The 26470-nt window shown below is 37.6% G+C and overlaps 1 protein-coding gene across 3 annotated transcripts in view; it reads left to right on the plus strand.

Moving 5' to 3' along the window:
* The window catches only part of CKAP5 (cytoskeleton associated protein 5), a 54754-nt gene that overhangs the window by 7959 nt on the left and 20325 nt on the right, over positions 1 to 26470 (plus strand). For all 3 annotated transcript variants that reach the window (XM_074867709.1, XM_074867711.1, XM_074867712.1), the window contains exons 2-25: positions 2458 to 2549; positions 3079 to 3272; positions 4396 to 4602; positions 7133 to 7304; positions 8350 to 8482; positions 8768 to 8871; positions 9247 to 9360; positions 9604 to 9708; positions 12613 to 12702; positions 12806 to 12970; positions 13753 to 13881; positions 14762 to 14944; positions 15904 to 16017; positions 17217 to 17327; positions 18545 to 18637; positions 19203 to 19388; positions 19855 to 19949; positions 21344 to 21401; positions 21484 to 21609; positions 21939 to 22075; positions 22241 to 22415; positions 22990 to 23103; positions 25139 to 25267; positions 25916 to 26110. In XM_074867709.1, coding sequence (XP_074723810.1) covers positions 2493 to 2549; positions 3079 to 3272; positions 4396 to 4602; positions 7133 to 7304; positions 8350 to 8482; positions 8768 to 8871; positions 9247 to 9360; positions 9604 to 9708; positions 12613 to 12702; positions 12806 to 12970; positions 13753 to 13881; positions 14762 to 14944; positions 15904 to 16017; positions 17217 to 17327; positions 18545 to 18637; positions 19203 to 19388; positions 19855 to 19949; positions 21344 to 21401; positions 21484 to 21609; positions 21939 to 22075; positions 22241 to 22415; positions 22990 to 23103; positions 25139 to 25267; positions 25916 to 26110 — 3186 coding nt within the window. In that variant the 5' untranslated portion in view covers positions 2458 to 2492. The remainder of the gene's footprint in view (positions 1 to 2457; positions 2550 to 3078; positions 3273 to 4395; positions 4603 to 7132; positions 7305 to 8349; positions 8483 to 8767; positions 8872 to 9246; positions 9361 to 9603; positions 9709 to 12612; positions 12703 to 12805; positions 12971 to 13752; positions 13882 to 14761; positions 14945 to 15903; positions 16018 to 17216; positions 17328 to 18544; positions 18638 to 19202; positions 19389 to 19854; positions 19950 to 21343; positions 21402 to 21483; positions 21610 to 21938; positions 22076 to 22240; positions 22416 to 22989; positions 23104 to 25138; positions 25268 to 25915; positions 26111 to 26470) is intronic.

The raw sequence follows: 26470 nt of genomic DNA on the forward strand, positions 1-26470 counted from the left end.
ACGCTTGGCTGCAGAACTAACTTGAAGGACAGAGGAAATCTGCTGCTGTGACTGCATTCACACTAGGGCATTCCTGCATCCTTCACTAGGTGAGCTGTTTGAGAAGTTTTTAATGTGAATGCAGTCTCAGTTTTGCTTTTGGAGAGAAATCATCACAATCAGAGTTAGGTAATAGTTTTACCCCCCACCTTCATGTTTGCCAGGAGTCTCTTGCTTTTGCATGTGGGGTGGCTTTTTTTTTTTTTTGGTTGGGGGCGTGTGTGCTTTTGGCTTTTTTAAATAGGTAAAATGCCCTGAATTTGCATCAGGATGCTGTTGATTTGTATTTAATTTTGAACCCTCTCTTTGATTAGGCTGAAGGAGGGCATAAGAGAACAAATTAGAGGTTTGGGTAGAGAAAAAGAAAGCAGAAGAGTTTAAACAGGTGAAAGCAGAATCTGTTGCAAAAGGCTGGTGGAGCTTCGATGCAAAAAGATGTAGTAACTCGCTTGTCCTGTTGATCTCTTGTGATTGTGTGGTCTCAGTATGGCATTTCAAAGCTTGAGTTTTATTTTTGTTTTTTAAGTCAGAGTACCTTTTTATTGTCCATTCCTAACATGGAGGAATGGTGTGACCAGTATTTAACCCAGAGCTTTTTTTTTTAGTAAGTTGTACATTTAAAAATATAGTGTACCAGAATTAACAGTTCATTAGAATGGGCTTTAGGTAGCCTCACATCTGTGTACTTAATTTCTTACATAATGAGCAGAGTGATCCCTTCATTCTCAGTGGTTTGTAGTTCTAGGGGTTAATTAAGTCTTCATCTTTGGCTTTCTCAACAATTTTTTTGCCTTTTTTTTTTTTTGCTTAAAAAGCAGACTTCTCAGTGCAACTGTGCTGATATCAAGAAAAAATATCCACATCACTGTGAAATGAGAAGGACAAACCATAATAATGCCTGGATACACTTATTTATATGCGTAGTCAACGTCTGTCCTGACATTGACTTTTGTTTTATTGCCAGTGGGCAAATTAGTAAGTTTATGCAATTATACTGAGAAGAGTATTAACATCCATAGGAATTTATAAATATTTAAGGTAAACTTAGTGTAGTTTGGGGGTTTTGGGGTTTTTTTGTTTGGTTTGAGTTTTTTTAATTACTGAGGTTGTGATACTTTAAAAAAAAAAAGGTATCTTCTAACTAATCCAGGAAGGAGGAAAAAAATACTGGTTTTATTGTGGACTGTTGCTAGCTGAATTTTGCTATCAAGTTAGCTGTATGTTAGTGTTGTGTGGCTGACAAGGCTTTGGAGAACTTGCTTATATTAACTTACACCAGTGAAGTCATGCTTCTAGTTCTAGGGGTTAATTTTCTGCAGAGAACCTCTGTGCATTAGGTGAAATGCTTTGTAGGTTAAAGTATGCAGCTTTGCTGGCGTAGGCTGAATTTGCATTAAGAATAATCTGCTAGTATTATGTATTTTTACATGCCTGTAGTGATGAATTGTTGTATATGCTGGCCAGTTTTTAGAATTTTAGTCATCTTTGTCTATGCATTCGAACTGGTGTGCTGGAATGTGTTATTCTCTGGTTTGATTTTGTTTGTATAAATAATGTTGGGAGCCCTCACTAATGCTGCTGCTATTTTCATTTTGCTGATCTCCTGTGTCAGGCATATTTTCTTGTTATTCTCTGAGCAGTCAGGTTAGTTCTGCAGTATGTCTGAGATGGGCATTGAGCCTGAGGTCTCATCTCTCATACCCTAATGGTCAGCATCCCTACTTTAATAAAAAGGGAAGGGGGGGGGGGGAGGAGAAAACACTCAGGAACTTTGAATGTGTAAGGAATTGAGCCCTAAGTCTGGTAAGAAATTGATCTCTTGTTGACGGTTGCTGACGCTGGCTACATTAGAATTAGGGCATAAAGTGGCCAGCTTGCAAAAATGGGTTTTGTTCCTCTTGCAGTACTGTTCATTTCATTTGTGCTGTTTGTAAAGTTGTTAAAATGGCTGTCCTTACACTGGCACCCGATTATTTTTTGACGCTCATTTGTGGCACCTGTTGCTGAAAGCACGTGTCAGTAAGAGTCAGTTTTCTAGTGTTGATGGGTACTCATTTCGTGTTAGTGCTTAATCATAGTACATTTTTCTTCAATTTTAGATTATATTCTGAGGTTATATTCTTCATGAGTTCTGAGTTTACTCAAACTTTCACAGATTGAGACTTCTAGTGCCTGAAATATTACAAATCGCACTGTTTTCTAATCCTTAATTGCTTCTGGAAGCTTTCCAGGGCTAACAAAATAGTGGTCTAGTCTTAGTAGTGCGTATCTAAATATATGCAGCTTGGGCTGCACATTAACAATAAGATTTGCTACAGAATTGTCTTTATTGTTTTGATTTTTTTTTTTAAGTAGAAGTATGTTGCGGGTAGCATGGGACGTGTTTTTATGTGTTCTAAGTTGTCCCTATCCCCACAGGAATTGCTGTAATTATAGGGAGAACCTGAATTACAATGGGGGACGACAGTGAGTGGATGAAACTGCCCATTGACCAGAAATGTGAACACAAGGTAGGAAATCTTGTCTTTGGGTTTGGCTTGCTGTGTATCTCTGCTGTGGTGATTCTGTTACTCCTCTCTTGAAGATCACCATAGTTAGGTGATCTTGACAGCCACACAGCATGTGTGTAACAGATCTGAAACTGCATCAGTTCTATCTAAACTAGCGGCTGAATAATATTTATTAGGCAGAATTTAATAGCATGATAATCTGTATGGTGTAAGCTTGCACGCTGAAAGATCAGTGAACTCATTCATGTGGAGAAGTTTCTCAACTGTAGCTGAAACTATTGTTGGGCTCCCACCTACTGATCGGTGGTTGTTAAAGCTTATGAAGACTGGCATCTCTATCCAGATCATTCTTGGCAGGAGAAGAACGAATATTTTGTCCTGTTGCACGTTATTTGTATGGTCATTGAAGAGAAATCTTGCAGATTCCAGTTTACTGAGCACGCTTTCAACTATGATTGAAGAACTTTGCAAGATTGGTGAGTTAAGATTGTACTGGCACAACATTTAAATATCTGATTTCTGCTTCCAGCTGTGGAAAGCCAGGTTAAATGGTTATGAAGAAGCCCTTAAGCTCTTCCAGAAGATAGATGATGAAAAGAGTCCTGAGTGGTCCAAGTATCTTGGATTGATAAAGAAATTTGTGACAGACTCCAATGCAGTGGCTCAGTTGAAAGGACTGGAAGCAGCACTCGCTTATGTTGAAAATGCCCATGTAGCTGGCAAGTAAGTACCCTTTTCTTGCTATCAGTAGGGTATTATGACAGTTTAATGTGCCTCTCTGAGAAAGGCTGCAGATAGATTGTACAGTGGCCACTAACAATTCTGATCTTCATTCTTGAGAGCAGAACTTGCCTTCTAATCTAGAGAATTTGCTGAGTGGTAGACTCTCCTTGTAGATGGCCTCCATGTGCATATTAACTTGTCAGAAATGGCTTACAGTGTTCAAAGAAACTATTAAAGGCAGTAGTAAAGATTTATGACAAGTAGAGAAAGTGAATCATTCATGTGGTAATATAGGTGCTGTGAACTAGAATCCCTGTTCTTGTCTAGCTAAGCCTATATGTACAGGGAGCCTTTTTTTCCAGGGAGATAATTGTGTAATTAATCCATGAAATGAAATGGAGTTATGTTTATGTGGTGTTGCATCCAACTTAACCAGTATGAATCTTCATACCTGCAAATTTCATCACAGGATGGTTTTTAGTATTTCACTGTTGTCTAGCCCATGAAATTCCCTGTTCTTCTGAGGGTGAAATAAACACCAAATGGGCCAGATCAGTGCTTTGGTCCACTGACTTTGTGACCTGATGAAATGAATAAAAGACTTATTTAAAAACCAAATTAACACACCCAAAGCTTTGTTTAAAAACTAACGACCTTCCAAACCCTTGATTTAAAAGTGTGGTGTAAATTATTTAACTGATTGGAAACTTTGAAATAGATGTGAATTTCTGTGCTGGGATTATGTGCTAATGCTGTGTTAGCTAACTGTAATGTATGCAGTTCTGGGAAATGGTATTTATTTGTGGACCTTAACTAATGTATATTAATGAATGCACTTTTGAGAAAATGTCTACTATTCACTGTCCGGTGTAGTCCAGTATTAGGAATGTGTTAACTAGCACTCAGTCTGCAGGAGTTCTTTTGATTAAACTGGAGGTTGAAGTCATCTCTTACAAAAGGTTATTACCTTCAAAGTTAATTTAGAAAGTAGTCTGTATCATATGAGGACTTGCTGAGTTTTAATCCATGTTTTGGATGTTGTGTGTGTTTTTATCTGTGGATAATGGTGTAGAACACCTAATTCACTTAAATGTTCCAAAAGTAACACTCTCTTATCTTTCAGGACAACAGGAGAAGTAGCGTCTGGAGTTGTAAATAAAGTGTTCAATCAGCCAAAAGCCAGAGCAAAAGAGCTGGGTCTAGATATATGTCTAATGTATATAGAAATTGAGAAAGGGGAGGCAGTACAAGAAGAGTTACTAAAGGGTCTGGACAACAAAAACCCGAAAATCATAGTAGCATGTATAGAGACACTGAGGAAAGCACTGAGGTAAGCTTTTAGTTTTTAGTTCGGGGTGGGGGAGATGGTGGTGGTTGTTTTTTGTTTTTTTGTTTTTTTTTTTTTAACTTTCTCTCTCACTCCAGCAGTACGTAGAGTTGAATTTGTTGCTTGAGTCTTTAGCAGGCTCTTGTTGAATAGGATGTATCTTTACTGAACTGATACTTTCTGACAACAACAGTTGAGAGCATCATGGGATTTGTTAGATGTGGGGGATGTCTTTGTTGTACAAGCCTCATCTGGATCACTTTAGTTCAAGGCAACTGTTTACCCAACTTCCGTTTTCACAATGGACCTCTGAAAGAAGGGCAGGATTAGTGTGTCTTGTTCCAGGCTGTGGAGCTTCTTTTCTGAATAGCTGCAATAAACTCCCTGATGGGAAAACTAAAATGTCATCTTTTTTAAAAACCTTTTTTTAAAAAAACCCACTGTTTTCCTTACTGGTGTGAACATCTTTAATTGGGTACGCGGTGTGTGTTTTTGGAAGAAAGGAAAAAAAGAAAAAAGGTCACTGCACAATAAGTTTCCATTGTCCATATAATAATTTCTTTATTAAAAAGAAAAGTTGATAATGCTCCCTAAAAGTCAAATCCAATTTAATTAAGATGGGGTAGTTGGTTTCAAGATTAGATTTGGAACATCTTTTTTTTGTTGCACTCCAAGTATGTTTGTTGCCTTTGAGTTGAGTGAAAAATACTGTGATTTTTGTCATTCATATACCTCGTTTATATATAAATAATTGTCCATTAGATTTACTTTTTTTAAAAAAAGAAAACATAATTTTGGTATTAATAGAACACATTTCTCTGAGTAAAGTAGTTCATGTGAAAACTGTATTATATAGATGGAGGTGTCTTATGCTAGGTATTTTTTAGAGAACTTGCTGAGGCATACATATAGATGGGCCTTGTTAAACTAATTGTTTTTGACTTTTATTACAGAAGCCCAAGCACTGGGCTTAGCACATCACCTGTGCTTTCTACTAAGTGGAACTACTGTCCCACATTTAAGAATATATTTTAGCTATTTTAAATTGCCTTATCTAGTCAAATGTCCTTTTAACAGTACAGTGTAATTATAAACCTGCATAACCTTCCTCAGTATCTTTCAACTAACCACGCCTATAAGATGTGCCACATCTGCCTATTTTTTTCATATGCAGTATTTTATTATCTTTGAGATGGCAAGATCAGAAGTCTCTCATGGAGCCTTGTTGACTTAACCTTCATCTGCTGCTGCTGAGCTGTGTTGCTGTGTAAAATTGTCTTGTGCTTTGACAGGGTTTCTGCATTGATAACAAAATTTGTCTTGGGTTCTAACTAGGTGGGTAGCTTGAGTACATAACCCCTTTAGCTTCTGGTGTTTTTTAACCTTGTGCTAAGGTTTCTGTTCTTTCTTCTGTTGTTATATGAATTAGAATTAAATAATATTCTATGAATTAGATAAAAAAAATAAGAGAATTTGCATAGGCGCTTCTCCTAATATGGGCTTTTTTTGAGTCGTGGTAGAAAAATCTTGGGCAACTTACTTGTTCATATTCTGCATTTAAATTGTGTTTTGAAGACTGGAGCTTCTTTTGTAGGTTTTAATACTTAATATTTCTCAAAGTGGGATTGGCAATAAAATGTTCAGCACTAAAATTTTTAGAAAGTAAGACGTGTAGGTTTTAGTTCTTGAGCAGCCACTTTTACTATCTTTTTCTTGTGGTACTTGTTTGGAGGGAAGCAGAAGAAAGTGTGATTGGTGGAAAGGTCAATTCAGAATTGTCAAGGAAAAATGCTTCTGAATCAAAAAAAATTATAGCTTCTGAGGTGATTTAGGTGTGATGCTTTAAGAACTGTAGCAGTTAACTATGAAAAGAAAGTTCTTGTCTTCTCATTCAACAGCAATTGAAAAAGGAAGTTTAGTGTATTAAGTTCAACAACATGTAGAATCTGCTGACAGGGAAGGGTGATTGGCTGGGGAAACTTGTTTTATGTGTCCTTTCAGCAGCACAAATTTCAACACGTGTGTTTTCTGTGAAGATGACCCGGGCTCACTATAATTATCTGGTCCAACAAGTGGAAAAGTGACTAATGCTTTTACTGCAGTTTGTCTCCAAGGATAGACAAAGGAGATTCTATTCTGATTTAAAAAAAAAAAAAAAAAAAAAGTAGGTCATACAAATTTTGGTCTAAGGACACTTTTCTTTTTCTCTTTTTTTAAATTTCTTTCCCCCTGGCAAGGGAACAGATTTAAGCAGCAGATTGGATTAAGTGCTTTGAAGTAATTTCAGAGGCCTGATTTTGTAAATCCAAGCTGGGTGTGGAGGGCAAATATTCTTTAAATTTTACAGTAGCTTGGTGGCTTCATAAAATAATAGCTATAATAATGATTTGAGTAAATGCCAGAATCCCTAAATGTGAACTGGAAGCATTTCACAGATTGTTTAAAAAAAAAAAAAACAACCCACAGTTATTATTTGTGGATCACTCTGGTTCCTACCTGGACACTGATGCTATTCCATGTGTTTAACTTTCAGTGAATTTGGTTCAAAAATAATCTCACTGAAGCCAATCATTAAAATATTGCCAAAACTTTTTGAGTCTCGGGAAAAGGCTGTTCGAGATGAAGCCAAACTCCTTGCTGTTGAGATCTACCGTTGGATAAGGGATGCTCTGAGACCTCCATTGCAGAACATAAATTCTGTTCAGGTAGGCAGAAGGTAGTTCTGTATCCAGACTTTTGAGAAGGCACTTCCATGCTCACCCTCCCTGATCCTGTGGTGTTGAGCATTCTTAAAGTCAAAGCTGGAATTTTTGAGTAACAGCAACATTATTTTTTAGCTTCCTGTAACTTTACCCAAAACCTTAGTCCCTCTTTGTTATTTGTGAACAAATTGTGACAATGTTTTGTTGCTCTGAATATATGTGAAGCGGCGGGGGGGAGGAAGCATCATACTGAAACTGAGGAGGGGATTTGAGAAGTAGAATGGTATTTCCTGAAGACCTAACACAAGGGCAAATGGTTACCCTTATAAAAGACCCCTGCACGGAAAGTTTTCTAGTTGACCATTTTCCTATTCAGTTTTCTTTTTTTTTTTTTTGTGAAGTTTTTCCTCTACACAGCCCTTCAGACTTGTTCTGGTGGTACTCAGGATGTGACTGTTCCACTTCAGGAAGTGGCATTACATTGTGGTAGATAACTATGCTATTGGAGATGGAACATTCTGGTCTTTTAAAACTTTATAAATTATTTATGCATCCTTCCCTCCAACCCACTTGAGTTAACTGTGTTCAGATGGAAAGCAGTAACTTGTAGGAAAAAGTCATGGTTTTAAAAAAAACCCAAACTGTCTCATCAAATGTAGCTCAACGTGTTTGTTTTCTCTTAGTTATAGTGTGTAATAATAGCATGGCTGTAACAAAAAGATCTTCCTTCATGCTCAGCCATTTTTATTTGAAAGCTTCTACAGAGGGGACACACCATTCCGACTGTTCTACAGTTTGTTCTTATGTAAATGCTTTGCTTTGATATTGTTGTTGGTGATACTCTGTTCTGTGGGTATACTTGGTCAAAAGTTTCTGAACAGCGAATGTGAAGGGGTAGTCACTTCTTTGGTGGCAGAAAAAAGAACTTGAAAGGTATTGCTATCATGGCTTTGAAATGGGAAAACTCCATTGCTTTCCATGAAGCGTCACTTGTGTTGGGGTATGTGCAGAATGTCTCTGATACAATGATTCTTTTCCCTTTTGGCAGCTAAAAGAACTGGAAGAAGAGTGGATCAAAGTGTCATCAGCTGCTCCTAAGCAGAGCAGGTTCCTGCGTTCCCAACAGGAGCTGAAAGCAAAATTTGAGCAGCAGCAGGCAGTTGGAGGAGATGCAGATGGAGGTAAATTATTTAATCTCTGAGTTCCATTGGAAAGTATGTCACTGATATATTATTTGTGAAAGAATGCATTAAACTGTAAAGGTGCTTTTACTCAAACTGGTGCAAAACATGAGATGCAGTACACAACAAGAAAACATGGCTGGAGCAAAAACTTTACATGAAACTTTATATATCTGTCCTTTGGAATAGCAAAATCACAGCTTCTTAAGCAATGAGCCTTAGGTGGTGCTGTAGTCAAAATTTCATTTGTAACTCTGCTTATATTTTTCTTTCTTCTGGTTGCAGGAGGTGATGATGAGGAAGAGGCGGTACCGCAAGTAGATGCATATGAGTTGCTTGAAGCTGTAGAAATTCTTTCCAAACTTCCCAAAGACTTCTATGAGAAAATAGTAAGCATAAATTTAAATACTACCAGTTAATTCTATGATATATGAGGCTAATGAGTCTTAAGACTTACTGGCCTTCTGCAATATATGCTTTACTGCTATATGGATAATAACAGATTAGTGTAAGTAAAATATGGACTATGATAAGTAAGTCTCAAAAGTTGACTTACCAGCAAGAAAGCTGTAATTTTAAGGAGTTGAGATATATCCTGGGAAAGGACTGTACTTCATATTTCATTGCAGCTATTGATGTTGAACTGTACGGAGACTTTGGCTTTCTCAGGATAGAATTAAGTTTTAAAATCTATGGTTTGTGGCAAGTATGCTTCTCTAGAACTGTTTGCATTTATAAATTAATGCAAATGATTTGCTCTGCAGGAAGCAAAAAAGTGGCAAGAAAGGAAAGAAGCTCTAGAAGCTGTTGAATTGCTAGTGAAAAATCCCAAATTGGAATCCGGAGACTATGCAGACTTGGTGAAAGTTCTCAAAAAGGTAATAAAACCCAGAGTGCACATATGGTTTCATGTTTTTTGTAATTCACTTGTATTACACTTTAAAAGTTACAGCTGAGATAATACTCCTGAGCAGAAAATGAATACCTGGAACAGTTGTGGAAGTAAACCAATCTGTGGCCCACTGACTACTCTTAAGAAATTCTTTCAAGTCTCTGAAACTTGGATTTCTGGTCTTTAACTTTTTTGGGGGGGTTTTTTGTTTGATTGTTTTTCTCTTCAGGTTGTTGGAAAGGATACAAATGTTATGTTAGTTGCTTTGGCTGCCAAATGCCTTGCTGGACTAGCTGCTGGCCTCCGAAAGAAATTTGGACAGTATGCAGGGCATGTAAGTAAGAGTATGTACTTTTTTTTCTGTTTTTATTGATGCTGGACACCTTACTTTTGTTTTGGCTTTTTTTCCTGTCAAACCTTGGTATTTATCAAAGGTATTCTTTATATAATCATGAATGCTTACCTACCCCTTAATGGAGCAAGCAGTGAAATATCTGCCAGGATATCTTGCAGCTTAAGGTTAAATGGACTTTTGTTTATTCACATTCCACAACATGAAGCTTACTATTGCAATAAATCTTCTGTACCATGACAACTCTGAATTACTCTACCGTGAAATGAGCTTTATTTACATTACCTCATCCTGGAGATACACCCACAGAAATGCATTTGTAGGCCACAGTGGGAAAAATAACTTCTGAACCCTAATTCTACTTAGCTGCTCCATGATGTATGTTTTAGGTTGGTTGGGCTTTTTTTGAACGTTGGGGGCGGGGGGGGGTGGTGCTAGGTTTTCTGTTTGTTGTCTGGGTTTTGTGGGTTTTTTTGTCTGCTTTGAATAGCTGAACTATGAAGATTTTTGGTACCAAAATGATCTCGTGATCTAGTTTAATACTCTTCTCTGTTCTCCTTTGCTACTCTTCTTATCAACAGTTAATATCTGAGAATATGGGGAAGCTTAACCAGTGTCTTGAAAGAAAGGGAGCTTTTAATTAGTTGCAGGTATCTCACTTGTTTCTCAAGCCTCTGTTGCTGTGTTCTTTAACCTGCTTAATCAAATTTTTCTTGTAATGAGCAAGAGTGATGGGGGTACAGCTTAGAGACAGAAAGAATGATGTGTTTGGCTGCCAGTAGTGTTACATTTTGTGATGAATTGGCAAGTTACTGAATCTCACTGCTTCAGAAACATTCAAGTCTCCTGAACTCTGAACAACAGTTTGGACAAAGTCTCTTCTATTCTGAAAGCTGTCTGTAGTTGCAAGAAGCATTCTTACACTTGATTTATGTTTTAAAGGTTAACCCTCATAGCTACAGAGTTAATATTGAAAAAGCCGAGTTTCTGAAATAAGGGTATAGCTCCATGGTTGCCAAGCAAATGGTGTTGAGAAGATGACTTTTTCAGTACTGTAATGGCAGCTGTGAATTGCATAATCTCAGCGCTCATTTTACCAGTTTACTTGATTTGTTTGCTGGATTTGTTTACTAGTGAGGAAGATGTAGACTTCTCCTGAGAGCAGGCATTCAAAATGTTATAAAACAGAACTGTTGCTAGACTTGTGGAGTTGTTATAAACTCTATTAGTTAAATATAGGACTGTAATGTTACAATCTGCAGTCTATATTAAAACGAGTGATAAAATCAAGTATAGAAACATACTACTTACTGTAATTGAGTGCATGTGGCCTGACTTCAATGCTCGTGACTGCCTTTGGAGCCCTGGACTGACTTTTCTCCCCTCTCTCCCTCCCTCTCTCACATAAGATATGACTTCTACTTTTAACAAAGTAACACACGACAGAACAAGAGGGTAATGGCCTCAGGTTGTGCCAGGAAAGGTTTAGACTAGCTATTAGGAAGCATTTCTTTCCAGAACAGGTTGTTGGGTGTTGGAATGGGCTGCCCATGGCAGTGGTGGAGTCCCCATCCCTGGAGGTGTTTTAAGAGTCGGGTTGACCCAGCGCTGAGGGATCTGATGGAGTTGGGAACTGTCAGTGTGAGGTTAATGGTTGGACTAGATGATCTTTGAGGTCTTTTCCAACCTTGATGATTCTGTGATTCCATGCCAAAAAAATATTCATTCTAGGTGTCAGCATTTTCTAAAACAGAGGCCTAATGGTTTTAAGTATCTCTTTCTTATGACTTTGTTCTCTGTAGGGTTTAGGGGTGTATAGCACCTGCAGTAGCATGTATGAGGGTCTTTATGTATTTATTCTATATTAATTGAAGTTTTTTTAGTGCTAAAGTCTTTGTGAACAGGGAATTTGCAAGTTGCGGCCCAGCAAAGGTTACCAGCTGAGCCTAGGTCACTGTGTGTCACAAGGGGTTGAGATCTCATAGTCAGCTTCTGAGTAGAAAGTATTATCTGTGGAAAATCTATTTTGTATTATGCAAGAGCTTTTAACTTCTGTAAGGCATCAGACTGCTTCCAAACTATGAACTACGTTATGTTTATGAAAATCTTGAAAATAGACTGCTTTCCACAGTTAAAAGCTCTGCATGTTTCTGGTTCACTGACAGAAGTTCTTACTATTACAAAAACCATACTTAAATGTGCTGGTATCACTGGCACATGAGAATGTCTGCTGGTTGGGGGACCTTGCTTATTTATTTATTTTATTTTTCAGCAGTAACTGACTGAGCAGCTGGATTGGGTATAAACTGCTGTGAAATTCTGGTATGGCATAGTTTAGTGTCAGGTGTGCTTTTTCAAGGTGATAGATCCAAAAAATAGTGCTCCAGGAAGGATTCAGGTTGCTTTAGAACCATGGTCTTGTCAGCTGTGGGTCAAATGAGGGCTTCTTAATAAGCCATACTGAGTGCTGTCAGGAAGCTGGCGAGGAGGGGATGAGTTATATACCTTCTTGGATTCTTATAGTATAGGAGCATACCACTCTGCTGTGATGTTGTTGAATTTCCATTCTATTGCTCTGTGATCCAGACCAGTAGAGCCAGAGTATTCACCTGTAATTATGTGAACTTGTATATCTGCCTTTTGTTTAGCTTTGCTATGAAATTGCTCAAAAATCTATATTTGTTAATAGAGTGACTGGAATGAATTTAATTTGGAGATCAGCTAGAATAAACTAGTTCATACTGCTGTTGTGTACCCCTGGAGGGGGCAGCAGTGATGTTTGCATTATTTGCTTCTCTGCAAAATACCAGGGAGCAGACTTGTCAGGCTCTCCGGTTATATTAGTGAAGAGTAGATTGACTTTTTCATCTGTTTCCTTTTCCGTAGGTTGTTCCAACAATCCTGGAGAAATTTAAAGAGAAGAAGCCTCAGGTAGTGCAGGCGCTGCAGGAGGCCATTGATGCAATCTTTCTTACAGTAAGCAAGAGTGACAGTTTTCCCATTATCTGAGAATTGGTCTCTAATTTTGATTTGCTTTTCTCTTTACTGAAACTAATGACTTCTTTATCCAACACTGTAGACCACATTGCAGAACATAAGTGAAGATGTGTTGGCAGTGATGGACAACAAAAACCCAACAATTAAGCAACAAACATCTCTTTTCATTGCAAGAAGCTTCCGTCACTGCACGCCTTCTACTCTGCCAAAAAGCCTCTTAAAACCTTTCTGTGCTGCACTTCTCAAGGTAAAGCAGGATGAGTTGGTATTTCCCTGGCATTGACTCAAGCACTGTTGTTGTGAAGCATTGAATTCTTTTGGGAGAAAGACCCTTCTGGTAGTGCAAGGACTAAAGAGTTCTTGTGTGCTGTGTAGCCATCAGAGTCAGTTTTGACTGATGGCAAACTTGAAGGTGACTGTCAGTCATGGGAACAGTTTAGTCTTCTTTTTCTTAGCTTCTCTGAAGCTGAAGGTTTAAGATAGTGATTTGCAACTATTAAACTTCTGGGCACTGTGCCACTTGCTTCTTTCAGACATCTCTAAGCAAGCTTTTGCTGGAATGCTACATGTTATCTACCATGAATAAAGGAACCATCTAGTGAATTGCAGTTACACTAGAGTATCAGTGTAAATGATAATGATGGATGCTTTTTTCTCATTGCAAAATAGCCCTTTCCTTGTTATGGGAAACATTTCTGGCTTCAAAAATGGGGATTTGAACAGGGTTGGAGGACTCCTTGTGAACTTTCATGGTGTTGCAGTATCTGTTAAAGCATGAGTGTTTACCCTCTTCTTGCTGTGTGAAAGATCCAAATATTGAAAACTGGATGTATCTGAGAAACATAGACTTGATCAGCACATAGGAAAACAGAAGTGAAAACCAACCTTTTTCTTACTGCAGTGGAATGTTAAGGATTATTCTGTAGTAGCTATAGATATAAGGGGATGGGATTTATACAGAAGATGGGTTTAAGAATCTGTTCAGATATGAGCTGCAAGTCATATGATACAAGTTGTCTTTCTCTGCAGCATATCAATGATTCTGCTCCTGAAGTAAGAGATGCTGGATTTGAAGCATTAGGCACTGCCTTGAAAGTGGCTGGAGAGAAAGCTGTGAATCCTTTTCTAGCAGATGTAGACAAACTAAAGCTTGATCGGGTGAGTTTGCTATAAATGTAGAAAATGCTCCATTTATCCATTTAAGATGCATTTTAGGCTAGAGAAGACTAAAGTGGATGCTTTAGCTAATGACTTTCAGCATAGTTTTTTGAAATTTTTTTTTCACTTAAAAGTCACCAATGTTGCAGGGAATCTGAAAATCTTTTTATTGCTAGATTGTCAAGCATTTTTAATTTGACTTCCAGTACCTAAAATTCATTAGTAGGTTAACATTGCACCTTTTCATTCTTATGTAAAATATCTGTTTGGCTTTAAGGCTGTATTAACTATAAGGTGGCCTGTGAGGTTTGATTTCCTTTTTTTTTTTTTTTTTTTGGTTGGTTGGGTGGTTGTGTGGTTTTGAACACTTTCTGAAATAAAGTTTAGGATTTTAGGTCACAATCACATGGTCTAATTCACTATTACTAGACAGGATTTGGTATTAAAGACTTACTAAAGACTTAAAAGTTATTAAAGACTTATTAAAGACTTAAAAGTTTTCATGCTTTTGCATAAGCTGACAGGTTTGATTTTTATAATTTAAGGTGCTTAGAATTGGTCTTTAGAGCATCTCTTAAGTACTGGGGTGGGGGTGTCAATGTTTTCTATGTGTATAAATGCACTTTATTTTGAACTAGGAAAATTATTTTAGCAATACAGTGATGGCTGATGCCACTGACTGGTTAACATTACTACGGTAAGGAACACAGGATAACAAAATTTTGTGAAGTAAACAACTGAAACTCTTCATGTTCTTGCCAGAGTAGTCAAGTTTGAGCCACTGCTGTTGAAGGGACACTGTACATCCAATTGTGGTAGCTAAATAGATTTTATTTTTTTTTCCCCTCTTCCCTTTTTTCTTTTCTTTACTACTTGTCAGATTAAAGAGTGTGCTGAGAAGGTAGAACTGGTTTATGGTAAAAAGACAGGAGGAGCTGCTGAGAAAAAAGAAGGCAAGCCTATTACTGGAAAGACCCCTGTTCTTTCAGGGACTGGTGGAGATAAAGAAACAAAAGATGCAGCAACCAAACCAGGACCGCTGAAAAAAGCACCTGCTGTGAAGGTAAGATAGATTGCCAAGAGATTGTCTGACAACCACAGTTGTCTGTGATTGCATTGAACAGTTACTTATTGAAGATCAAAGGTGGCCTGTTGAACATCTTCCACTGAGGAATTGCTGTCCTTCTGTAGGAGTAGGTGAGTCCAACAACAAAAAGAATGTGGGACTTTCCAAGAATGTACTTAATGAAATCTCAGTTTTTGGTGATACAAACTGTCTTGTCATTTATGTCTTAATACCAGATTTTGATGTTGAAATAGTGATAGGCCACTGGAGACATTCACAGGAACCTCAGATGTTGTAACAGTAATGTGCTCTATGGTGATATAGTAATATTTGGCTGAATTCAGTGTCTCTTCCTGGACCTATCAAGGTTACTACTTAAGTGTTGAGTATTCTCTTTAGTGTTGTTTTTAGCTTGTTACCATAAATAATTTGAACCATTAGCCTGTATTACTTCAAAATGATTATTTGGATTTTAAAAATTGACCCAAGTAGCATAGATGGTCTTTTTAATACCCTATTTACTTCTCTAGGTGGGAAACCTGGAACTGAGTAGTAAAATGGCTCATATTTTTTAAAATCTATTGATACTCTGGTAGCTTGGAAAAGAGACACCAGTAGCACATTTAGTATCTAATTAGTATCCATAGAATATATAGATTAATTCATTATTTCCTGAACCTTCACAAATACATACATTCTTTACCTTTCCATCTCTCATTGTTATGCATGTCCCTGTCACTGTACATGTTTTATAAAACCTGGTAGTCTGAAAGCAATATATGAATTAAATAAGCTTTAGCAGAAAACTATTTCTTTGCCTGCAGCTGTTATGGTACTAGAGAGATACCTATTTTTAGACATTAGAATGTAGAATTGTGGAAAAAGAGAAGTTCTGTTGGTACCTGATGAACTAGAGACCTGTTTGATCTTGGCTAACTGACGCGTTTCCTTTCTAGTCTGGAGTCCAACCCAAGAAAGGCAAACCAGCTGCATCTGCAGGTACAGGAGGTGCTGGGGCTAAAGGCAAGAAGGGTCCTGAGACCAAAGAAATATTTGAATCAGAGCTCTCGGTGAGTGTTCTGCTATTCTCTGAAATATGAAGTCCTTTGTCTAAGTAGCTTTAGTTAATCAGTTCTTCAGCTACTACAGAATTTTTCACTGAAGCTGGGGATTTTTTATTAGGACAGGGGAAAGCAATACATTTAAATAAATGGAATTAATAACTGGTAAAACAGATGTTCGATATGGTCTGGTAAGTACACCTGTTCTTCAGGCTGTTCTTGGTACCAGGTCACAAGACAGTAAACAATAAATCATGCAAATATAATAGGGTGTATCATGTAGTTCCTGAACTAGGAAGATCTGAAAAAAGTAATGATATGGCTACTTTATGTGTAATTTAGGATGCATGATTTGCTGAAGGTGTCTGGTATTAAAAGCCTGAGAATACAGAATTCTGAAGCTTACATGGAAATCTGAACTAGACTACAGTAATAATTAAACAAACTAATGCAAGTTTATTCCAGGCTGTTCATATTCAGTTACACTTTAAGAAAATGATTGAATTTTACATGTTAATTGAGCATCTACCTATCTTCTTGGTAGGGAACCATAAGCTGTCTGTAGGTCAAACAGTAGCAAATAGTTATTAAAGCTTTGCTAGACGTAGCTGTAGGTTTTTTGGACTGTCAGTTATCTTTAGGGTGTTGCTTAGAATGAATACTTTCCATTATGTATTCAGTTTATATTGCTAGTTATACAGTGGAAAATGAGTATACATTTCCTGAAGGGGGATACAGACACCAGTGAAACGAGAAGTTTTTATCATTTTTCATATACTAAATAATTCTTCATTTTGCTAAAATGGATGCAGAAGGTAAGTATTCTCCCATCTACCCTCATCAACTGATTCATTGCTGTGAATGCTTATTCAGACTTCGTACAAAACTATCTTGCAAATTTTAGGTTACCTCTGCTGGATTCTGTAAGTAGATAGTGGCTGCTCAGGATAATTTTTGATTGTCTTCACAACTTATCATACTTTTCAGGGTTTACTATTCTGTTGCAATACAATTTAGCAGCTAAATTCATAAGGCTCCTAAACTATGATCCATACAAAATCTTTCACCCTACAACAGAAAACTTTTTTCATGTTTTGTAAATGCACCATAGTGCAAGGGTCGTTAGAGTATATTACCTGTCCTTAAGGCGGCTGCCCCGCTCTGAAGGGATACAGTGGGATATTAACCTTGTTCTGATCTGTCTGCAGATAGAAGTATGTGAAGAGAAAGCTGCTGCTGTCCTTCCGGCTTCTTGTATCCAGCAGTTGGACAGTGGTAACTGGAAAGAAAGGCTTGCCTGCATGGAGGAGTTTCAGAAGGTAAGTTTGTAGCAGTTGGTAAGAAGAGAGGCAGGTAGTAAAAGAGCAAGAAAGCAATCATTTCTTCAACTGTTTAGGCCTGGTAGGTCTTCTAAGACATACCAATAGTAGTGATATGTCAGCACTTCAGACAGATTAAACAGTACTTGCAAAAGGCAAGCGGCTCAGATGGTTTAAATTTGCTCTTACTCCGTAATAATAGTGGAGTAAGTAGTCTAGTTCAATGTAGATAGTTATGCTTTTGTCAAAAATATTTGTATGTGGATTGAAGATGCATAGAAGTCATTTTAAAATACTAAGTAATTCTAAAGCCTAGTCTCAAAGGTAAATAGGTTTAAACAGAGTTTTGCAATGACTGGGCAAAGCCAGTTGCAAGTAAGTCCCTGCTGATTGCATGTTGGGCAGCAATTTATCAATACTAAAATTTCAGTTGACAAACATCTGGTGTCTGAAGCCCTGTACAGTACCAGCAGTCTTCATAGCTGGTGGTGAGTGCTTCATGTACTCACAAACAAAAAAAGCATCATGTGTCACTCAAATGTGAAGCCCAGCTTTCTTCGCATGGTATTCATCATCAGACCTTTGAGAGTGCACATTCAGAAAGATGTCAACTGTAGTCGTACAAATAGTTCATACCACTACACTATTACACTTGCGACTGAGTTTTAATATCTTGGTGGAAAAGGTGACTAACGTAAATTATGAAATGGTGACTGGCTGCACTGAAATGCTGCTGCAGAAGCCAGCCTGACTCAAATGTGAAGATGTTACGGTTTCACTGGAATGGATAAGATGAACAAGTAAAAAACAGTAATTTCAATTATGTTGAGGTTTAATTTCTGCTGTGTAGTCAGCATTCCAGTGTGAAAGGTGCACTTAATCTTAAAAAAAAGGCAGCTTGAGGTTTGTTGGTTTTTTAGCTGTTAAAGTCATAGGGCTGGAATGGCCAATAGTGGTTGTAAGGACACTTGTTAAAGAACATACAAAGTGTAGCAATGTGAACGCTGTAGTTTAAATGCTGGCTCAGTACCTGTAAAATGGGCTTCTTGTAAAAGTGCATCTTGCAGTAAGGCTCTTCAGGTAAATTCTTATGCTGAGAATGTCTGCAACTTAGTTTAGTATTAAAATATTTACAGGACAGTTGAGGTAACTTCTGTTTGTGTTCGGGGTTTTGTATCACTTGTGACCCACTGGTTAACTTAATGTTTATCCTTTAGGCTGTTGAGCTTATGGAGAGAAGTGAAATGCCCTGCCAAGCTCTAGTAAGAATGCTGGCCAAGAAACCGGGTTGGAAGGAAACAAATTTTCAGGTAATAACATTATCCTTCAGTAACTAACAGTCCATTTTTGTTACTTAATGTAAGCTGTGTTTCCAGCTGAAAGGCTGGAGGTGCATATATGTCACTAATGACAGTCCTAGCACCATGACCACAGTTGTATCTGTAGTCAGTGAGAATATAAACTCTGAAATTAGATTTTATTTCTGCTGATGGTTGAGACTTAGAGACAACATTTGAAGATATCCAGTTGTATATGTGTGTGTATATGTAAATTCTAAAAGTAGGTAATAGCTGTCCAGTATTACTGTGTATATAGGCATATAGATATAAAAATATGTATTTGTGTGTATAATCACACAAAACCATATATACATATGTGAGTATATAAACATATTTGTGTCACAAATGTTGTGTTTGTGTGAACACAAACACTTTTATATATGTGTATATACACAAATACATTTTATATTTACACTTGTTTACCCACAAATAGTTCTATTTAATTTTTTATATATCTATAAATATGTAGAATAAAAAATTTGGTCTGAAATACATGAAGACATGAGTAACTTCTTTGCTGTTATGGACATTCCAGGTGATGCAGATGAAACTGCATATAGTCGCACTGATTGCGCAGAAGGGAAACTTCTCCAAAACTTCAGCACAAGTCGTGCTGGATGGTCTTGTAGACAAGGTTGGTGATGTCAAATGTGGGAGTAATGCAAAAGAAGCCATGACAGCAATAGCAGAGGCGTGTCAGTTGCCATGGACTGCTGAGCAGGTGAGTGAGCAGCAGAGGTATTCTTCTAGTAAATAAAACGAGTAATACTATGTGTCTGAGGAGTAAATTCTAAATCTTTAATTTTTCTCTGTTGCCTGAAAGTGATTTGTTTTTTTCCTCAAGATACCTCCTAAGGCACAAGTTAAATACTAGTTCCTACAGAAGAGAAATAATGAGTAGTAAATCAGTATTTTGCTGAAGTACTGCCAAAGCAGGTATGCATCCATAATAAAGATATTTCTGGCTGCCTTTAAGTACTTCAGGAACTTCTGCTTCACCTCAGTTGCAATCATATTCTGCTACAGTGATAAAACAAATTTTTCCTCATATGTCACCCCAGCTGTGTCTGTTTACTTGCAGTGCCCTGTGTTTTTGCAGGTGTCTTCACTCCTTTTTTTTTTTTTTAATAGTGCTTTGTCACCTGCTTTGCCAGTGAGAATTTACACTTAGCTCTCTTCTGTTCCAGGTTGTGGCTATGGCTTTCTCTCAAAAGAATCCTAAAAACCAGTCAGAAACTTTGAACTGGCTTTCAAATGCAATTAAAGAGTTTGGCTTTTCTGGGTATGTCTTTTAAGTAAATTGCTAAGAGAAACTTGAATGAAAATATTTCTAATTTAGGACTAAGAATCTCTTCTTCTCTGTCAGATTGGTTTGAAAAAGGTGGCTACAAGTGCATCTGAACTCTTGTTCCTTAAACTCTGATGCTAGCTCTGTCAGGTGCTCTTCTAGCTCTAAATGTGTAATTGAAAGTATCTGACTAATAGGATGTTATTACTACTAGACGCTTTATTCATCACTTGGTCTTTTCTGAAGAGCATTTTCCTTTATATTCTGTAGGAGTGGGGTGGGTAAGGAGCTGTGGTATTGCATGTCTGTTGTTCCCATTCTACTTGGATACACCTGCACCCAGATGGATCACTATAGTTTATAGTTCAAAAAAACCAGAACCTGACAGCCTGCAGAAGAGTACATACCAGCATGCTTATTGTTCTCCTTGGGAGAGATTTTTTGAGGCTGATAACAGGATGAAGTTTTAGGCAACAAAATGGCCCTTATTGCATCTGGCGCTGTGAGGGTAAGAAATGGATTTTCCATCAGAACCAGGGATAGCATGCCTTGATTTTTAATCACCAGTCTCTTAACTGAATGTATTACATATGCTTGACCACAGTTTATTCCTGAGAACAAAATTTCTAAGCAGTGAAGACTTCAAATATTAATTTATTTGACTACTTGGGCAGTTACTGTGCCTGTCCAAGTCGTTTCACAGCTGTTAAATGGATAGTAATTTTGATTAAGTCTGGAAAATAAATGATCTTCTTCAGTAAATTCCCCAAAAAGTATGTATTTCCAGCAGGGTAATCTATGTGTAGATATCATACTAGAACAGCAGTGTTGGAGGCTGCACAAAGGAAGCTTTTGTGATTGCCTGTTTTCTACCAAATTCCATGGTGGTATAGAAGATTCAGTAATCTAAAACTTCCGTTGTCTTGTAAATTTCTTTGAAATTTGTGCCTTTTTCTGGAATATTCTGAGACAGACTAACAAAAAAAAAAACCCTAACAGCTCACCTTTATTATATAGCCATGTTTCAGGTGCTTAAAATTATTCTAGACTCATCCCTCAGGATTTTAGTCCTGGCAATCATGTGGGTGATGTAGTTTAAGAAACTTCCCAGCTGTAATAATAGCAGTCTTTGATACAAATTATCTTATGTTTACTGTATTGATTTTCATAGTAGACTATTCCCCAAACTGATCTCTTTAATTATTTAAATAGCTACCATCTACACTGTAACTGTGATATTATAAGTGCAAATATCTTCTCCTTGTAAATTAGTTGCATGAATCTGTTCTCATCACATTGGTTTTTTTCTTTGGCATATTGTGATGATTTTGTTTCTCGTTGGTGCTTCCTGTGTGGCATTTTACTTACGGGGGATATTTTTCCCACAGACTGAATGTCAAAGCTTTCATCAGTAATGTGAAGACAGCTCTTGCTGCAACTAACCCAGTGAGTAAATCTAGAATTTTAATCCTGAATTATTATCAATCCTTAATTTGAAGACTGAGTGCTTTTATCCTCTTTCTGGCAGGCTGTAAGGACTTCTGCCATTACCTTGCTCGGAGTTATGTATCTTTATGTGGGACCTCCTTTGCGAATGTTTTTTGAGGATGAGAAGCCAGCCCTTCTCTCCCAGATAGATGCAGAATTTGAAAAGGTATGAAGTGTAGCGCTCTTATTATGAAGTATCACTAAAACTACTTGGAAACTTCAGTAGCTGGAATCTGTAGTAATACTGTGGTCCAACCTGTGTTTTTGTAAGTGAACCAGATGTTTTTAAGACAGCTCACCAAAGCAGCTGCAAACTCATTATATCTAGCTATGTCAATAGTCACTTTTTTCATGACAAACTTCTAAAAGTTTCTGGTTTTGTTTGAATAGCATGTTTTGGAAGCCTGAGACAACGCATTCGTATCACGCAAGTGCTTTTATTTTTAATGTCAATGGAAAACAAATAGTCGTTTCTGATTTTTGTGTTGCTTGCAGATGCAAGGTCAGACGGCACCAGCCCCAACTCGTGGTATTTCTAGGCACAGTGGGGCAGGTGAGGATGATGGTGAGGAAGAGGAACAGGAGGATGTTGGGAACGATGTTGTGGATCTCTTGCCAAGAACAGATATTGGGTAGGTTTGGATTCTACAACCTGAAGACATACTTCCACTGCAATGCAAAACTTTGTGTTTATAAACGTTTTCTAAGCAGAAATCTGTGGTGTTAAAGCACTCAGATACTAAAAGACACATAACTTAAGAGAATGAGCTTTTTACCTTTTTTTTTTCCTCTTACAGTGATAAGATCACATCTGAACTAGTGTCTAAGATTGGGGACAAAAACTGGAAGATCAGAAAGGAAGGTCTAGACGAAGTGACAAGCATAATAAATGATGCTAAGTTCATACAGGCAAACATAGGAGAGCTTCCGGCTGCATTGAAGAGTCGTCTCAATGACTCCAATAAAATCTTGGTATGTTATTCAAAATCCTTTCAGCTGTTTCCAGCTTAGAACTTAAGACAAACTATCATTTCTGAACCTTTCTTACTACTCAGTCTGTTACAGTGTCATGAAATCAACAGTTGGAAAACAATGAACTGTATATTTCTAGATCATATATTTGCCTATTTTTATAAATATTAGCTTTTGTCTTTGCTCTGTATTTTAAAAAAAAGCCTTCAGAAAAAGGAAAATGTACCTCTACTCTGAATGTAATGTAAGCAAATCTAAAAAAACCCCAAAAAAACCCAAAACCCACAAAAACCACAAAAACCCACCAAACCAAGAAGTTTAAATAATTGCTCTGCTTGTGACAAAAGTCCCTTGTTTGAAAATATTTTTAGTTGACCTTTAATTTACTCGGAATATAGAAATAATTTTTATCTACCTGTGTGACAAATTTGAAGTCTGGAATAGATACCATTGAGCAGGGATACTAAAGTAAAAGCCTAGGGGTACAGCGGTGTTACTTTTCCCCGTATGACTTGGAGCTTTGTGCACATGGTTGTAACAGTATTTTATTCACAGCCTTTTTGTTTATGTGCAGGTGCAACAAACACTGAGCATTCTTCAGCAGTTAGCAACAGCAATGGGCCCCAATATCAAACAGCATGTGAAAAACTTGGGCATTCCTGTCATTACAGTCCTGGGAGACAGTAAGGTAGGACACTCAAGATCATCTTCCTTTTTGCTGCTCATTATCTGAGCTGTGCCTGAGAATAACTACTGCTGTCTGGACTTGTTTTTGAGAGGTGGATGGTAGTTAAAACTTCATTGGAAGCTTACAGATTTTGTTTTTTGAAAGGTTCTTACCTAAATGACAACTTATTATCCAAGTATGTATGTGTACCTGAATATATGTTCTGCCTGAGATATATTCTGCTGAATGTAAATAAACCCAGTCAGTGTCATAATACAGCTTTTAAATTAAATGTGGTGACTGCATGCATACTTCTAATGCTGAAAGTACACTACGTTAGACGCTAATCAGATTTGCTTGGTAAAGTTGCTTGTAGAACTTCTGTTCTTTTAGCATATCAGTGTGGATTCCAGTGTACAGTGTTGTCTTTGTGTCACTGTGTAGGAGACCTTTGAACTGTAGGTAGAAACAGGACACTTCACAACTGACACTGAAGCTTGTATGATATCAGTGTCGAGCTTGTCAAGATGCTGTGTCAAAATCAAAGCTAGGACCATGGGAAAGAGCTATTTGAAGCAATGGGGGAAGGAGGCTTGGGAAGATGCCAGTGTCTTGTACCAGAAGTCACAGGCAGTTGAGGTGGTGTACTTCAGGTATTTCTACTCTGAATGTGGGTAGGAAAAAGCAGAAACAGGATCTACTCTGTCCCAAGTGATGAAAGGACTAGGACTGGACCTAAGGCTAGATAAAAACTCTTAGTTCAACTTGTTTTTTCATTAAGAGTCTTAAAGAATTGAGATTTTACATCATTAAGTTGTATTCTTCTTCTTTATTACCTTGAGGAAATAGCAGGGTCCCTTCAGTTCCAAGTACATGGTTTAAAGATAAGACCAACTGTGATTAACTTGCGCTGTTAATAAAATGCGTAATACCAGTGTTGCTTGTAAGCACTGTAATGCTGACAGAGGATTGTATACTCATTCAAACATTGTTACAGTAGTAACTTTTTTTGATGTACTGCAAGATTTTACCCAGTTTTATCCAATTGCTGGAGTTTTTGAAGATGAGGATCCTTTTGGGGCCCTACTTCAAAACATTGATGATGGACCTGCTGAAGAGTTGAGGAAAATCAAGAGCTTATAGCATGAGTGAAGACAAATTAAGTTTGGGTGATGGGAACCAAGGCCTTGTCAGAGAGGCTGATGAGCATCTATTTATCTTCAGCACATGATTTGTTTCTTTTCCTCAAATGAGATCAAAGATGGGACAAGTTATTGAAGGATGCTCACTTCTGGTTTAGATACATGCTTGGATGTTACCTTTGCATTTAAAATTGATTCATACTAAAGGTAAATGAATGTTACATTATCAGCTTGTCTCAGAAATTCAGCCTATAGGAGAGTGTCATATGTATGGAGTCACGTCTGTACTGATAACATTTTGAAGAACCATGGTTGTTAAGTATTCCATCTGACTTCTTGTAAGTTCACACAGCTGCTTCAAAGAAGGATGCTGTTCTATATTTTGTTTGGAAAAAAAACCACTAAAGATGGAAATTGGTAGGAGTTAGAGGACTCCCCTGTTCCTGACTTGACTTGCTCATGTGTGTCCTAAATAAGAGTGCCCTAATAACAGACTCCATAACCCACTTGCCTTGATTTATGAATGTGCTAAGTCTATTTTAAGCATTACATAAATCACTAACCTTATTCTTTAGCTTGTCTGAGAGTTTGGAGACTCTCAAAATCCTCATCAATGAATGGTAGCAGGTACAAAGTGCTTTTAAAGATACTCTTTATCCCTCTTTATTAAATTTATTTTTTTAAAATGATGATAGATAAGTATAGTGTCTGATTCAGTGATTTCTGCAGTTGATACCATCACTAAAACTAAATTCGTCTGAATCTTAGACTTCTCAAGCAGTGAATAAAAATAGGCATTTCAAAGCCTGTGATGTAGAAACTGTTCATGGGAAAGATAAATCTGTTGCCTATTTTATTGTAATATTCTGACCCCTTTTTAGGATTATTCTTCTTAAATCTTGTTCTTTCTACAGAATAATGTTCGTGCTGCTGCACTAGCAACTGTGAATGCCTGGGCTGAACAAACCGGCATGAAAGAGTGGTTGGAAGGGGAAGACCTATCTGAAGAGCTCAAAAAGGAAAATCCGTTCCTAAGACAAGAGGTGAACCTCTAAACTAAACCTCTCTTTATGTGTGTCTAATCAAAATAACTTGACTTGCTATGGACTGTGTTTATCTATGCAGACCGAAATGACGCAGTGCTGCCATTACATGAGTAAACAAGTAGCTGTGTCTTCATACTGACATAGAATTGTTAAACCTCAAAAGGCTAATAACGAGCTTTCTTCCTGAATGATAGCTGTTATTCAGGTTTCAGTGCCTCTGAAATGGAACTTGTCTGTTTTGACCAGCATTTTAAGAGCTAGTGTGTTTTCCCTCAAATTAACCACACGGTAATGAAGACCAGAACTGGAGTGTAGGCATTAATATATTTGAGACTGACAAAGTGCAGCTGAAATTCTGATGTTTCTTTCAAAATGAAGAAACAGCCCAGGCTGTCCGATGAGACTGGGCTCCAGGTTTTAAGATAGCTGCATATTAACATGCTGTACTTCACTTTTAAATTTTTTTTTTTAATTGCTCACGTGCAAGTTGGTGTTGGTTAAGAATATTTGTCTGAACAAATGTTGGGGTGGGGTTTTTTCCTACTTACATAGATGTATGTGAAGGACTACTATTCAGACACTTGTGGCCTGACAGAGCACTGTGAGCACATCTTCAAAAACTTTTATTTTAAAACTTTCTTTCAGCTTCTTGGTTGGTTGGCTGAGAAGTTACCTACTCTCCGTTCTGTTCCTTCTGACCTACTCTTGTGTGTGCCTCACCTGTACTCCTGCCTTGAAGATCGAAATGGGGATGTGCGTAAAAAGGCGCAGGATGCCCTGCCATTCTTCATGATGCATCTTGGTTTTGAGAAGATGGCAAAAGCCACCGGCAAGCTGAAGGTATTTCTGTCACTAAGATTAGATAAGGTGACCTTGAATGAGTGGATATTAACAAGTCACATTCACAATCTCATGATAGGCTGTCTTGAGTCATGTAAGCTTGTCTGCATTGAATATTTTCAGAGGGGCTGAAAATAGTATCAGGAGGCTGTGAGTTAGAGCTTTCTCTACTTCAGAAAGACTACTGCCACCACAGGTTTATCACTGCAGGAGCCTGACATTTATTCAGTCTGTTTTTCTTCTGAAAAATTAACCTGCAGGCAGCTTCCATACCAGTTATTATCTAGCTCTGTGCCTTTGAACACATGCTTTAAGAAGGCTTCTAGCAGTCTGGGTTATCTTATGGACCCTTGAGTGCTG

This window comes from Strix uralensis, chromosome 4 (assembly GCF_047716275.1).
Source record: "Strix uralensis isolate ZFMK-TIS-50842 chromosome 4, bStrUra1, whole genome shotgun sequence".
NCBI lineage: Eukaryota > Metazoa > Chordata > Aves > Strigiformes > Strigidae > Strix > Strix uralensis.